This window comes from Corvus kubaryi, unplaced genomic scaffold, assembly GCF_017639235.1.
Source record: "Corvus kubaryi isolate FWS band 111438036 unplaced genomic scaffold, C.kubaryi_AGA036_p1.0 78, whole genome shotgun sequence".
Taxonomy (NCBI): domain Eukaryota; kingdom Metazoa; phylum Chordata; class Aves; order Passeriformes; family Corvidae; genus Corvus; species Corvus kubaryi.
Window position 1 is genome coordinate 8,615,728 of NW_024582065.1, and position 14,757 is coordinate 8,630,484.

General features: G+C 43.4%; 1 protein-coding gene across 3 annotated transcripts in view; it reads left to right on the forward strand.

Annotated features, from left to right (window-relative positions):
• Positions 1-4,058: 4,058 nt before the first annotated feature.
• Positions 4,059-14,757, forward strand: part of LOC121676365 (DAB2 interacting protein) — a 163,924-nt gene continuing 153,225 nt past the window's right edge. The window contains exon 1 of one of the 3 annotated variants that reach the window (XM_042052765.1): positions 4,059-4,430. In XM_042052765.1, coding sequence (XP_041908699.1) covers positions 4,313-4,430 — 118 coding nt within the window. In that variant the 5' untranslated portion in view covers positions 4,059-4,312. Of the gene's footprint in view, positions 4,552-11,133; positions 11,495-14,757 lie in introns of those variants that run through there. The other 2 variants (XM_042052766.1, XM_042052767.1) reach the window with 2 other exon arrangements.

A 14,757-nucleotide genomic window follows, 5' to 3' on the forward strand; every position in this document is an offset into this window, starting at 1 on the left:
TAAATGAAATGGTTAAATTGGGGAGAATCTCTTGGGGAGATTCTTGCCCCCAGTATGAAGTAACCAAGGCTGCATCATTTCCATTTGTGCCTGTGACATATTCAAGCACATTTCTAAGAGCTGTAGTTCAGCTCAAGCAGCAAAGCAGCACAATAGGGCTTTGGCATGAACTTTTGGAGTCGGATGATCCCTGCACTTGCTGTCCAGGGCAAGATAAGCTGCATCTCAATGGGAACAGCCCCAGCCATGAGCAATGACTTTGAAAATGTGCCAGGTAAAGCCAAAGAAACTGAAGCTGGTTACTGGGTATGAATTGTTATTCAGTCCTCACAAAAGAGGAGGCTTTGACAACACCCCCGGTAACCTTGGCAAAGGGTTTTGTTAAGCAGGTCTGTGCCTCGCTGGCTTTTCAACCCGCAGGCATTCATTGCTCGCTCCTACATGGGAATTTGTGTTCCGGGAAGGGCTGGGTGGTGGCGGCAGCTGGGGCATCACGCTGGGCCTTTGCGCTGCTCCCAACAGCCGCCTCCAGCCGCTGCCATGTAACAGAGCCTGCTCCACTCCGAGGGAAAAGTGACAGAAATTGCCCTCACTCCTTCCTGGAGACAGCCAGCCTCAAAGGTTCTCATGTCTCCTTGTTCAGTCACAGAATCCTGGAGTCATTGAGGGTGGAAAAGACCTTAAAGATCGTCAAGTCCAGCTTGGGTTTCTCCCATAGTGGGACACTGCTGGGGATGATGCGTTATCTTCTGGATGAATGGAATATTATTTTGAAGAATGGAATGCTGTTCTCACAGTGTCTCTTGGCTACACTTGTTTATACAATATTTCTACTTACTTTTCCCTATAGATCTTTAGGCACCTGGTAGAACAGAAAAAAACACTTTTTATAGACTCTGCTGACTATGTTCGATTGCTACTATACATAAAGTGGGAAAACCTGGTCCAAACAGACCTACAAAGGAAATCCCTTCCCCTGAAATAAATCCAAGACCAGTTATATCACCAAATGTATGCTGCAAACTTAGACTGTATTGCTTAATCTGGAAAGAAACAATTACTTCATGATGAAGATTCCATGCTGATCTGTGTGGCTGATAAAAGAGAGATGAGGTGATTTGCCCCAAGCTTTACAGCAAACCAGAAACAAGGGTCATCTTTCTTGTTTACAATTTCATGTTATGGTGTAAAATAAATGCCAATGTGAGTGATGATTCCATCTGTTAGGAAAAGACATAGGAGTTAGGAAGTAGCAGCTCCCAATTCCTCCAGCATAAAATCTGACATATTGAGCACGACTGGAGCCTGGGACATAAAAGATGCTGAAGCAAACATCATACAGCCATTAGGCAATTAGATAGAACTTCTTTTTCCTGTCTCCAAACCAGCTATTGAAGGGAATGCAGAGATGCTCTGATTAGACAGTAACAGAAGACATTTAATTTCCATTTCCATCCAGCAATTTCTAAATTCCTTCCTTGAAGAGTCAGCTTTCCAAAACTCTCCATTTTGTGTTCCACTTAACCTCATGGGTATTGCAGAGAACAAGCTCGCTGGACTTCTCTTTCCACACTCATTAATTCGGTGTGCTTGGCTCATTTCCTAGGATTTGGTCTTGCACAGCCTCTGACCATTCAGCCATTTGTCTGAAAATCATTTCCCTCTTCACTTCTGCAGTTTTCCTTTCAGTGCCTGAGCAATTAAAATCCCGAGTGATCAAAGCCCTGGTCTTCCAACTGTCCCTTGTTTCTCACAATCATGGCATGAGCTCCTTTGCCTCACTGCATGAGTTGAGCTCAAAGAAAGAAGGTATGACAATTGCTTGATTGTTAGGAACTGTGAATAGTCTTAGCCAAAATATTGGCATCATTCTGACTTACACATTAAGGATTAATTTTTAGGTCTGTAACTAGAGATTAGCAAATCATTTGGATGTCATTAAAATCAAATTGGTTGTCACAAAAAATCACTGAGGTCTAAATAACTATTGCTTTTCACTTTCCCATCTTGATTTCTTGATATCAGCTATTCTGTAGCATTCCTGAATTATTTCTGACTCTCCACAAGGAAAGATTTCACAGGTGTTTATTCTTTTCTGGCTCTAAATTGTCTCTATTATGTATATGCAGCATCTGTTTCATGGCAGAATACAAATTGTTTCTCTGGATATAATTTGTCTTGACTCAGATGTTCCTTGCAGAGCTATGGATTCCTTTATGTCGACAATCCTGATTCTCCAGGCATTTTTAGTCCCTTGTGATCGAGGAGTCAGTGAGTCACTCAGCCTGTGTTTGTATATCCTCATGTCCTGGGGTACAGAATAGACAGATGATACCTGCTCAGGCCTCCTCACCCCAAAACGTCTCTAAATCCCTTCCATACCAATTTTTGACAGGCTGGAGGGGTGCAATGTGTCAGTCAGAAGTTAAGACACCTTTTTCCATCAGACACTGATGCTGGCCCGTGGACATGACCCAGAACAGGTGGAGCACTGCTGACAGGCTGTACCATGTGCCTGCAGGCACGGAGTAGGTGTTTTTGTGGGGAAGGTGGAAAGAGGGAGGTTTTTTTGTTTTGTCAGTGAGTGGGAGAAGTATTGAAGTTGTAAAGAACATCGGGAGCGTAGGGTGCAAGGGGGGAGAATAGAGGGTTTGCAGCACTGTAATTTCCCCCAGGGCAGAGATCTCAGAACAGTATTTAATAGGGGCTATAGACTGTGCAATACTTAAAACAAATAGATGGAAATGAGTCTTTCTTCTATTAATATGGCCTAGCCCTCAGGAACAGTGCTAAAATGGTTTTGCAAGGCACAATTACCGCAGAGTTCTGTCAGGCTGCTGTTAATTCCTCCAGGCAGAGCTCCGTGTTTTGCTGCCTTCAGCCAGCCGTTCATTTGTCCGCCCACAGCCCGGAGCCCCCGGCGGCAGCGGGGAGCTCCAGAGCCGCTTCCATGGCTCTGGAAGGGGGAGCTGCTGAGGCAGGAGCATTACCCAGGGCCCGAAATAGCAACCCTTGCCTGCCTCAGTGCTCTGGCACCAGCCACAACAACCCCAAAATGCACTCAGGCTGCTCTAGGTGTTTAGAGCGATTCTTGCCTTGGATTCTGTGAAAAGCATTCTTTTGAAACAGGGTATGTTTTAATGCCTTAGCTGGAGTATTGAGGAAAGAGTTTGAATTGTGGGTTCAAGGTAAAATTGATCCTGAAAGCTAGATTTGAAGAATTATTTCAGGATTGTTGTAACAGCAATATGAATTTACTTTTCAGAGGCACAGCTTGGTTTAGAGTTGCACTTTGATATATTTTTCTGTTATTTTGTGGCCATGTCTTCAGAGAAAATGAAACTTTTATTCCTCAGCCAGGTGATGGAGTCTTCTTCCTCAGCCCTTGTACTGTATCATTTATCCAAGAAGTTCAAAGTGTGTAAAGCTGGGAGGTTTCAGCTCCTTTCCTGTGAGATAAGATATATTTCAATGTCTCTATCACAGCAGATTGAGGCACAGAGAGCAGTTCTGAATTAGGAGAGGTCTCAAGGAGGTAGTGGCAGACCCAAGGAGCAGAATGAAGGTGACCTGACTTGCAGTGCTGTGATCTGTCTGTCAGCTGATACGGGCTCTGTGGAGAGACTCTGGTGTCATTTGCCATCCGAGTCCAGCCAAGCTGGGGCTCGTCCTTCAGCTCCTTTGCAGGAACTTTTCCAACGCCAGCCTAGCAGCAGTCCTGGCTTGGCAGAGCAGGGAAATGCAGGACAAGGTCCCCAGCCAAAGGCTGCTGCTGCTGCAGCAAGTTCCGAGTGCCCGGCACCGAGTCCCGGAGCTGCCTCCCAGTCAGGCACGGGCAGGGCTATTCATTCTGCAAACAGCCTCCTTCCTCTCCAAGCCAGCCCGAGGGACACGGGGGAATGGCAGAGTTTATTATAAACTGAGTAAAGGAACAGACTATTGCTGGAGGAGATCCAGGGTTATAAAAGATTGGAGCGGAGGGGGGGGGAGGAGGAGGGAACAGGACATAATTTGTGTTTGTGCGTGAGGGGGTGCAGACTGGTTGCTTCGGCGAGGCATTCCCCAAACCCTCAGGACCTTTGCCTGGTTTTGGTGGGATTTTGTGCAGTGCATACCGTGCTGTGTCAAAGCCCACTTACTTTTTATTGTATCAATCATCCTCTTTATGCAGCGCCACGACTCGGAGAACGCTTGCAGGTCCTGTTCTGAATGAGCTGCGCTCGCTGCCAGCTCAGCCTAGTTACTGCTGTAACTTAGTCTGGGGGATGGGAGAAAAGGGTTGCTGCTACTTTAAATATAATGCATTAAGAGGATGCTGGAAAAAGGCCTGGATGCTGTAATACCCAGCCATCGAGTTGGAAAAGGAGCCAGATGTAATACAAAAGAAGAAACACAGCCTCTTATGGATGCTGCACTAATTCATAAATCAGGTGAATCAGCTTAGGCAACTGCTGTGTTTTTATGCCTCTGCTGCATGGAGAACTGCATGTTGGATGCTTTTATTTGAAGTAATGGAACCAGATAATCCTTTGGACCAGGACAACTCCAATGGTAAGAAGTAGAAAACATAGAAGAGAGAGGGAAAAAAAGGATAATGAGAGTGTCTGAGTTACCCATCCTGCTAAAGGCACAGGGGTAGGCATGTGTTTGTACTGTCTTCTGCATGGATAAGTGGAAATGAATGTGGGAATGTGCTTCACAAGAGCTTAGAAATCCCTCTGTTTACAGGATCTGGAGACAAACATGTAGTAGACGGATACACTGAGATATTTATTCTACTGGAAGGAGCAGGAAGCAGGCAGAATTAACCTGTCTCCTGAGCAGTCTGTGCAGAAGGAAGAGGGACCTGTGCATTCCACCTTATTCAGTTTGGGGGGGCTTTTTGCCACTGAGAAAAGAATGAAACTTTGTGCCGTATGTGCTGTCAAATGTAGCATTTGGGAACAGATTCTTTATCTGCAGAAAGCTTTCCTACAGGCAGTCGCATGAGTAATTTACTTAGGAGGATATATTTAGCCAAGGACCACATAAATTCACCCTGGAATTAAAGTCCATGGTTAAAAATGCAGCTATTCCATGGATTTATAGCATTCCACATGCTGATGTTCTGCTATCCAGTCTATTGGAAAGCAAACAAAAAAAGCATAAATTGAGGGAAAAAGTTGTTTGCAAGTCTTATTTGTCTGTTAGTGGAGAGAATTGGCTGCATTAAGGACTACAAAGTATTCATGTTTATGAAAACAATTTCAGATGGTGATTTTTGGAATAAATTGATTCTCAACTGTTTAATAGGCATTCAGCATATTCTGAATGCAGCTTGAAATCCACTAAATATTCCACTTCCTACATAAATATTGTTCAGGAAGTAGTTATGGATTTCCCACAGCATATTCTCTGCTGATAACTAGAGCTTCACATCTGACACAACTGCAGTGTTAATATCACAGAGACCTAAAACTGTGTGGAAAGAATGTGGTTAAGGGAATGAAGTAACATTTCAACTATGTGAACAGTTGACTGGGCAGATATAAGTGAGCAGTACTGCTTTACTTGGGGCTTTGTGCCCTGCTGAAATCGAATTTAAAATAATCAAGGGCAGATTTCAGTGGTGTTTCAAATTAGGATATTTGCATGAAAAGATTAAGAGGAGAGTCTCACTCTTCTTATTTCTTTTTTCTATTTCATATGTAGTTATATTAATTCCTGTCTAGAAGAAGAGCATCTACCTCTCATGTCTTATACCTCCTCTTAGACCACTGAGACACAGAATTAAATCTCATTTTTTTAGTTCTAGGATTTTCAGAGAAGTGCATGCATAGTTTGAGCTGATGTTAACAAATATATAAGCAAGTGTTCTTGCCCATCCCAACATTAGAATCTGTCCTTTAGGAGTCACAGAGAGTGTCTGGGTTCTGAGGGGAATACAAGTTTAACTTTATTTTCTCTAATATGTGAAATTTCTCACTGAATTTAGAATGCATATTTGCAGATACATAGGTTCTCATTCTTTTCTTACAGACATCTAAAGTATATTCTGTCACATTGTGTAGAAACTCATTTTCCTACAAAATATTTGAATAAGTCGGCAAACACTGGGAAGGTTCATAATCTGGGAAATGAGAGATAAACAAGCACTGCTAGTACCAGGGACCTGGGAAAAAACTTCACTGCTTCCCCTTCCTAACTATGTAAATCTCTATCTTTCTTTTGGTTTATTTTTAGTTACTTTGATTTAAACTATCTCATTGTAAACAAATGGGTTGAACCGTTTATTGATCAGAAGGTCAGTTCCTCCCCTGTGCTGCTGCTGGAGCTGTGGCACTGCAGGACTGAGAGACTCAGCTGCTGGTCCGAGATTCCAGGCGTTATTTTGCATGAATTCAGGAAACAGAAAGTTCTCAGAAATCAGCCAGCAGAGTGCTGTTCAGAAAGATTTGCCCCTTGAGAACGTTCCCTTGTTCTGGAAGCAGCCCCTCGGTCCCTTGGATGTCCAGCAGCTCTGGACATGCTGGGAACGGTTGCGTTTATCCCACTGGGCTGCTCATGTGACAAGTCTTAATGCCCTGGGGAGTGACCATGACTTGAAACTCCTGTGCTTGCTGTGAAAGTGCCTTTTTACCTTCAAGAATGCCAAATCAAATCCCCTTTTCTGCCAGCAGAATGAAGTCCATTCTCATCATAATGTTTGATCTACCTGAGAGTCCATGTGGGTTAACCATCTACCTTAAAATTCAGCCTCGGTTCCTTCTGTGTTGCTTATTGCTAGCACAATCAATAGATGATTAATGACAGAAAAAGCTGTTCTGAAGAATTTGTGGCAATAATATACTTGAGAGTTGCTTTTTTTGCCTCCTGCAGCCCCTCCATTTGCTTACTAACATGCATGAATTCAGCTCGCAGGACGTTGGTGGAATATTCAAGACTGGGAAGCTGTGTCTCATTTCTTAGCACAGGTTGGTTTTTTTCCTAATCAAATTAAGTTGCCAACTTTTCATGGAGATGCCTCGTAGATTTATTATTGCTTGTAGGTGGAACAGGGAATCACCACTCGTTTATGTGGGGGCCTGAAATGAGATTTAAGCTGTGTTGGTTGCCTTGACGTAACAGCCCCTGGGATAAAACCATCACCTGTGGGTGCAGTGGTTACTGGATTTTTCTCTGTGATTCTCCATGGAGCTGCAGTGCTTGAGTGCCTTGAACACAGCCTGACAGGCTGCTCTTCATTTGGAGATTTGTGAAGAGAGTTCTGTAACTTTTCTCCTTCTTTGCATGGGGTAAAGGCTCACAGAAAGCTACAGGTTCTCATAGGGATTTTAAAAATCATTAAAGCAACCCCCACATTATTTTCCCCTTCTCCCCTACCCTTATTTTCTTTCCATTCTCTGGAATGCAGGCGTGTAGAAAAAGATTATTGTCATTTTATGGTGGCTCACAGCTCTGACTTTTTGAAGTGTTCTTTTTAATGTACCAGCATGGATTAACTTGATTCTTTTCACCAAAAAAAAAAAAAAAATTATTGGAAGAAACTTGCTGAGGAATGTGCTGATTCCAAAACCATAACCCTAAATTACCCATTTCGGAGGGATGACATATCAGAGCTACGGATTTCTCTTTTGTACTATAGCCACTTGCTGCTCCAAGAATAAAAGACAGCTCAGCAGCTTTCTGCAAGCTGGTGAAGATTTATAAGATGTTTTATTTGTGTGCAAACTCTTGAGTACAAAATATCTATGAATCATGTATTCATTGTGTCTTCTAATTGCTCAGATCTCAGTTTGTATAGCTCGTCAACACTGGAACCACCTCTGAGTTTATTCTTTTCTGTGTCCTGACAATATTTCTGTATGCTTTGGATGTTAATCCTTAAAGAGCGTAAGATTTTTATTAGACTTTTTGAACAACCTTGTAGACCAGATCCAAACTACTGGTTTTAGTGGGATCATATTCCCTACACAATAGGTGTGAATCACGGATGCAGATTTTGTGCCGCAAAGAAATAAAATTAAACCATTGTGCTTTAGTAACACAATAATTACAGCATATTTTTTCCAGTCTCTGACATACACATTGAACCAGGTGAATTACTTGGATGACAGCCAGGCTTGAACTTTGTCTGCTGTTGGTAATTCTTCAGGCACTGTTCTAGGGCAGTAATGACATCCTGGCCTCAATGACACCTTGACATGCATTAAAAATCACACTGGTAGAAAGGAAAACAGAAGCAAGGGCTGGGAACACGGAATTTTGGTACCTTATGTGTGGTAGCAGAGTTGAGTGGGAAAGCTCCAGGGGAACGGGGGATCGAGGATTCAGCAGATTCCTGTGTAATGATCTGTAGATGCATTCTGCAATTTCCAGCTTGGAAACTGAGGTGGGGACAACCATAGCATGCAGTGGCTTCCTCTCTGTCCCTGCTGAAATCAGTAGAAGAGGGCAGAGCCAAAAAATAAATGAGCATCCCACTGGATTATGGGCATTTAACAAGTGAGAACCATCCCTATGGAACCCTGAAGGAACATTCAATGAATGGAACGTAACCATCCATACCTGGAGGTGCTGGAAGCAGTCACAGTCATCTCTTGGTTCTTTGGAACTAAAGAGAAGGGTCTTTTCATAGCCAGGCAAGTTCAAGGCCTCTTTTATATTCCTCCTAAAAGAGAGGAACTTCAAAGCAGAGCATTGTGAGGGAACCTCCCAGATCCATCTCTTCCGTACAGCACTGCCAGTCTCTCTCAGAACTTTCTACATCAGCTGTGGCTGGAAGATGAATTCAGCATAGCTGGATGGAATGGAAGAGACATAGACAAGGGATTTCCTGGGAGAAGAGATGATGAGGAGTTCGAGCATACATTTGACATATCAAGGTGTTTATAGGTGAGCAGCTCCTAAATTAACGAGATTCTGGTAGTAGCTGACAGGAACTGGAGGAGCCCAGGAGGAAGTGTCCCGTGTTAATGAGATCTGAGCCCCGCATTTTCACACAGTGGCATTTCTGAGCCCTTCAGCCAAGGGTTATTGTGGTGCCATGGATGTAACTCAGCTGTTGGCCAGGAGCCCCCTCTTCTGGTGGTGCCCAGAGAGATGGACAGGTGCTGATGCCTCCCATCCCTGGCTAACAGATCCACCCTACAGAGGGATGTGTGGAATAAAGAGCTGCTTACCCTGAGCCACTGCAACGTTCTTTATGATGTCTGATCAGGATGTTTGCCCAGGAGGTTCCTCGGGGCGTACACGGGGTTATCCCAGCACTTAGAGCATTATAGGGATAATGTTTGGAGTTAGATGTGCTTCCTCTCCGAGCATCTCCAAGGAACCAGCACATGGAAAAGCTGTAATTGCCAAGCATTCCTCCTGCTGGTAGAGCCTCAGAGGCCCAGCAGATGCCTTGCTCAGTGAGTCAGTTGTCAAAATGATTTTGGCTGCTATGGAGCTTAGTGCAGGGATCAGAAAATACCTGCCAAAATGAAGCTTCAGAAAATGTTTGTTTTCCTAGCAGATCTAGATATGTCTCTAGTTTTGTTTTATACCTATACCTTTAAACACTTCTCTAGCTGCAGCTGGAGGTTGGTGGGCAGCTGTGGCAGATGTTATAACACGAGCCCTTGTTCTTTGTGCTGGAGCTGCCTGTGTGGGTTTGTTTGCTTAGTGTTGGGTGGGCATGGCCTGGCTGATGGAGCAAAATGATACCTCTGGATGTGGGTCCTGTTCTGAATCCTAGGGAGAAACCCTGATACTTGGTGTTTTGAAAATAGGAAACTAAAATGCAAATAGAGTTCTCTTACTTGGTCCAGAATGAAGAAAAAGAAAAAAAGATAGAATAATAATAGTAAAAGTTAGTCCAGAGTTCACAAAATTTTATTGTCTCTCCGACTGGCCCTGTATTTGCAGAAGTGCTGTTAGAGCCTTACTCCTGGCAGGGAGAATATCCCTGAAGAGTTTTTCACAGTCCATGTGTCAGACAGGAATGCAAAGGATCAATTTACAGCCAAAGAGCTGAAAATGTCCAGGGGGACCTGGGGGAATGTTTCTCACCCCAAATAGTTTCAGTGATTTAAGTGATCCCGCTTGCCTGACTGCAGCGCGTGTCCAGCTTTGCCGAGTTCAGCCCTGAGCAGCAGCAATAAAAACAGAGTCTGTGGCTGCAGCAGAGCTGGGGCAGGAGCCCCAAACACCACAAAACCTCCTTGCAGTCACTTCTGCTACAAAGCTAGAGAGAATTCCAGCGTGTTGTGGAAAGCTCAGGAGTGCACTATGGTATTGCAGGGAGAACCCGGGTGCGGTGCGTGTTTCCATGAGTAACTTGCTTTGTTTAGCAGATCATCCTTTATTACTGGGTTGCAGCTGTCAGAAAATACAGGCATTGAGTTGAGGAGTTGTATTTAGAAGGGCCCTCTGGATGGGATGGTCTGGAAGCTACACAAAGCAGTTGGAAGTAGTTTCCAGTTCAGTTTGGCCAGTTTTTGGATAATGGTTGTACTTTCCCTGAAAGTTGGTAGTCATTTTTATTTCATATATTTTTAGAGATATTTGTTTTATTGTAGCTTAAGGTTTCCTGGTAAACTTCAGGCAAAAACAGAGGATGTATTAATCTATTTCATTTGCAACAGGATCTGTGAAGTCAGGCCTTAATCTTAGAAATATATGTTGATGTATTCAGCAAGAGATGGCATGAGGGGTTTCTCTGAGTTGTTTGGAAAAGCACCCACACAGTTCATCCTTTTTTTTGACTCTTACAAGTGTTTGTTGTTTTTAAGACTGAAGAAAAAAAAAAAAAGAGAAGATTTAATTATTGCGACTTTTAACCCGAGATGAAGCTGATCACACAAATTCAAGACATAGAAAAAGTAATGAGCATTTAGGATTTGGGGGAAAAAGCAGGTGCATTCAAGTTGCAACCAGTGCTCAGCACGCTGAGGGCTGCTGACCCGCCTGCCTGTGCCTCTGCCTAGGAGAGAGGCAGGTTTTATTTTCCCTGCTTATTCATTTTCTGAGTCATTCATCTTGTGCTATAGCTATTGAAAACTGTAACAGAGTCTGGGAAGCGCTTGGCTTTTGAGTGCTGCCTCCTGATTGGACTGGGGAATGCTGCTGTTCGGGAATAATGTGTGAATACCATCTGCTCCGAGGAGCTGGGAGCCTCCGTGGATTCTGCTGGAGAGGCACCTTTAGCCAGGACTCCAGGCAAGGGGAGCAAGCCTGCCTTCCCTCTTTCTTATCCAAACTTTTAGTTGTCACTGGATTTCCTTTCTGTTTCCCTGTGGAACTTTTTTTGTGCTTTGCCCGAGGGCTGAGTTGCTTCTCCTGTGGGTTTTGGGGGTGTTTTTCTTTTGTTTTTTTCCCCTGTGTGGGATTTCTTCTGGGGTTCAGCATGCACACCAACCCAGGAAATAAATCAGGGAGTTTTGCAGCTGTTTATTGCAGCACAAGAGTTAACGTGGAATGTCTGAATTGCTTTGAGAAACTACTTCCAAAAATTTGACCTGCTCATAAAAAGGTAAGCAGGGAAGGACTTCTGCATTTCGGGACTGACTTTTTACTTGCAGGGGGGGTTTGTTTTGTTAGGAATGAATGTGTCTCATTTGCAATGTACAGTTGCCTTCTAGGAATGCCTGAGATCAAAGACTGGGGTTTGTCTCCGAATTTCTTTAATGAGCATAGTTGGAACAATGATTGTCTTTTGCTCTTTTGTGTAGAAATTGTTTTACAATAGATCTTAACCCAAACTTTCTGCAGTGTGAGTGTAATTGTAATTCAGAACAGCAGCTCTTTTTTGGGTTTGTATCTTTATGCAGACAACTCTCTCAGCTCTCGTTTTCCTCCTTATGGAATCTCTTTTTCTGTTATCTCAGACCAAACGCAGTTAGTTTTCAGCAGTCTGGATTTCCACTTGCAGAAGACAAGATGTAGTTTGTGAGCCTGTTAAATCCTGCTCACTAATGACCTGCAGAGAGAACTGGGGCCATTCCTTCACCTCAGGACAGCAGGCCTGATATCAGAGCCCAGGGACACCAGTCTCTCCCTGTTAGCACATCCTGAACTCTTGGATGTGACTTTTAAAATATGGGTATAAATTTTTTTCTGCAGGTTGCATTTCAGTCAGACTCGTCTGTGTACACAAGGCAAAGTTAGCAAAGGGAGGGCAAGAAATATTGATGGTTTGCAAAATCTTGGCCCTCCTTCCAGTGAGCCAGTTCATTCAATTTACTGTGGTCTGTTCAAGGGGGAAATCTGCAAAAACTAGTTCTAAGACTTTGCTTAAGGTTTGTAGTCTTTTATTTTTGACGAATACCTGATTTTTAGCTTCTTTTGTGTTGGTATGTTAATTTTAACTGCAGCAAGTGTGTGAGCTGCATGTACTGATATGTACTCCAAGGCAAATGTTCAGTACCTGTAATTAAGGGAACAGTAGATTTATGTAACTGATGCTTGATCTAACCCAAACTTTTCATTTTCAATCAACTTCAGATAAACAAGAGAAGGTCGTGTTCCTACTGTGCTTTCTTACACCCAGGCCTGTGGAGCAAATGTTCCTGGAGTACAGAAAAGAGCTGTTGCATTGACAGTGAGGCAGCTTTTCACGTAATCATTTTTCTGACCCACTGCCAGATCATCAAAAGCAACTCCTTTAATGAAGAAAAAAACTTATTTTGCTGAAGCCTAAATCAGGAAAATTGTGGCAAGTCCCAGAAGGAATTAGGAGCTGGGCTTTGATGATCCTTGTGGGTTCCTTCCAACTCAGAATATTCCATGATTCTATGAAGCAGTGCCTGAATCCCACCAAGCTGCAGCACCAGGACAGTCCATTAGCTGGAGGGCACTGTGCTTGCTGGGAACATGGGATATGTGGGTTAAGGTCTCACAGTGCCACGTGTGCCACTCATTTTGTGGATGCTCAGAAATCTTTGAAAGGTCATGCATGCACCAGTCCAAGTGGGGTTTTCCAGTAATAACACATTTTGGGGATAGAAAAACTATTTCTCATTTGTTGATAGTAACAACAACAACAACAACAACAACAAATGCTCACTTAGGTCTTTTTTTGCTGGAATTAAATTGTCATATATAGATTTCCCAGCCTGTCATTGGGCCAGACATAGTGATTGTAATGAGGAATGAAATCCTGACCTTTGAACTCCAGAGGCAGAATCTCTTCCATTCCAGACCTGGCTCAGCCATTGGGAGGGGTGACCCATAGAATATGGGACAGTGGAATGAGAGCTCTGTAATTCCGTGGGATGTCCATATGCATGCTCAGATCAAACACCAGCTGGTTGGAAAAGTGTGTTTATTTTTTGCTTTTCATACTTCATTCAACAGCAATTCCTTGGTTCACTGGTCAGACTGTGATAGATACTTTTGCAAGGGTAGAGTTTACTGGTTACAACCCTTCTGCAGAGGGTTCATGCTGGATTCCTCCCAAACCCCTCCACAACTTAGCACTGGTCAATATTTCCTTTTCATGGGATCCTGTGTAGCTGGAAAGCACTTTCTGTTCGCCTGCCTGTGGCTGATGTGCTGCTCTGATCATCAGCACTGCAATGCTCCAGTGTTTTTCCCTCTCTAATCCAGATAACTTCATGCCAGCTTAAATATGCTGCTTTTATCCTCTTCTTCTGAAGGGGAGCTGAATTAGAAGTGCCTTGTCCAGGGTCACATACAGGGACCTTTTCTCATGGTATTGCAGTGGCACAGGATCTCCTGTGTTCCCCGTCAGTCCTTTGCCATTCTTGCTCCACAGTCCTCCTCCTTGCCCATTTCTTTTTCTTTGCTCTTCCTCCCTCTGTGTTCCCTCAAAAAATTATAAATTGCTGGAGGGCATTTTTCATTTTGCTGTGGAGAGCACAATCCACCTGCCATGTCTTTAGGGGTCTGGAAAATGTCAGTACAGATTTTTCAGCAGACCAGGCTTTTTGTTTCCTTGAAGATGAAGAATTCTCATTTTCACTGCCAGAAAGTACTTTGTTTTGCTAAAGCGGCAACTCTGGCAATGCAACATCATTGTATATTTACAGCCCAATTTCAGGAATCCACATGGATTCCTTTCCTCTCCTTCAGCACAGCTCTCTTGTCTGTCTTGGTTGCCAGACTTTCTCTGGGAGTTCAGTCTCACTTAATTCACAAAGAATGTGGCTCCTTCTGCCATACTCAGTTCCTGGAGTCTAAATCAGGACACTTCTAGTGAACTTCAGCTTAAGATAAGTCTGACCTACCTAGAATTGACGTTTCCAGCTTGCAGACATGACCCAGAGTGATGAGGCTCTACCATGACCATGAAGTTCTTTGCCTGTATCTGTGCTAGCCCTGCCGTTTATATAATCTAACAGTCCTTTGCCAAGGAGTAAAATGTAATAGGAACTATTTTTGTGATCTTGGGAGTATTTTTGCTGGCTCTGAGCTCCTTGGAATAGATGCCGCCTCCTGCTATGATGTCATTGTTCCTGGTGCTTGCCAGTAGACTATCAACATTTTAAAAATCAAGATAAGAAAATCAAGATAAAAAATTGATATTTTTCCTCCATGTAGGTCAGATGAAGCACTGAAACGAATGTTTTAAACAGAAGAGAAGCATTGATGGGGATAGAAGCACTTCAGAAAAACTGGGGCAATCTAGTGGCAAGCACAGGAAACCAGAGAATTCCTGGTTCATGGTTCAGACTATGTGAAACCATTTTGCAGAGCAGCTGCGGAAGTGAAAATCAGCAAAAGGAGGGTTGATTTTGAATTTCCTCATGGAAATTTTGGATGTCCTTCTTTCTC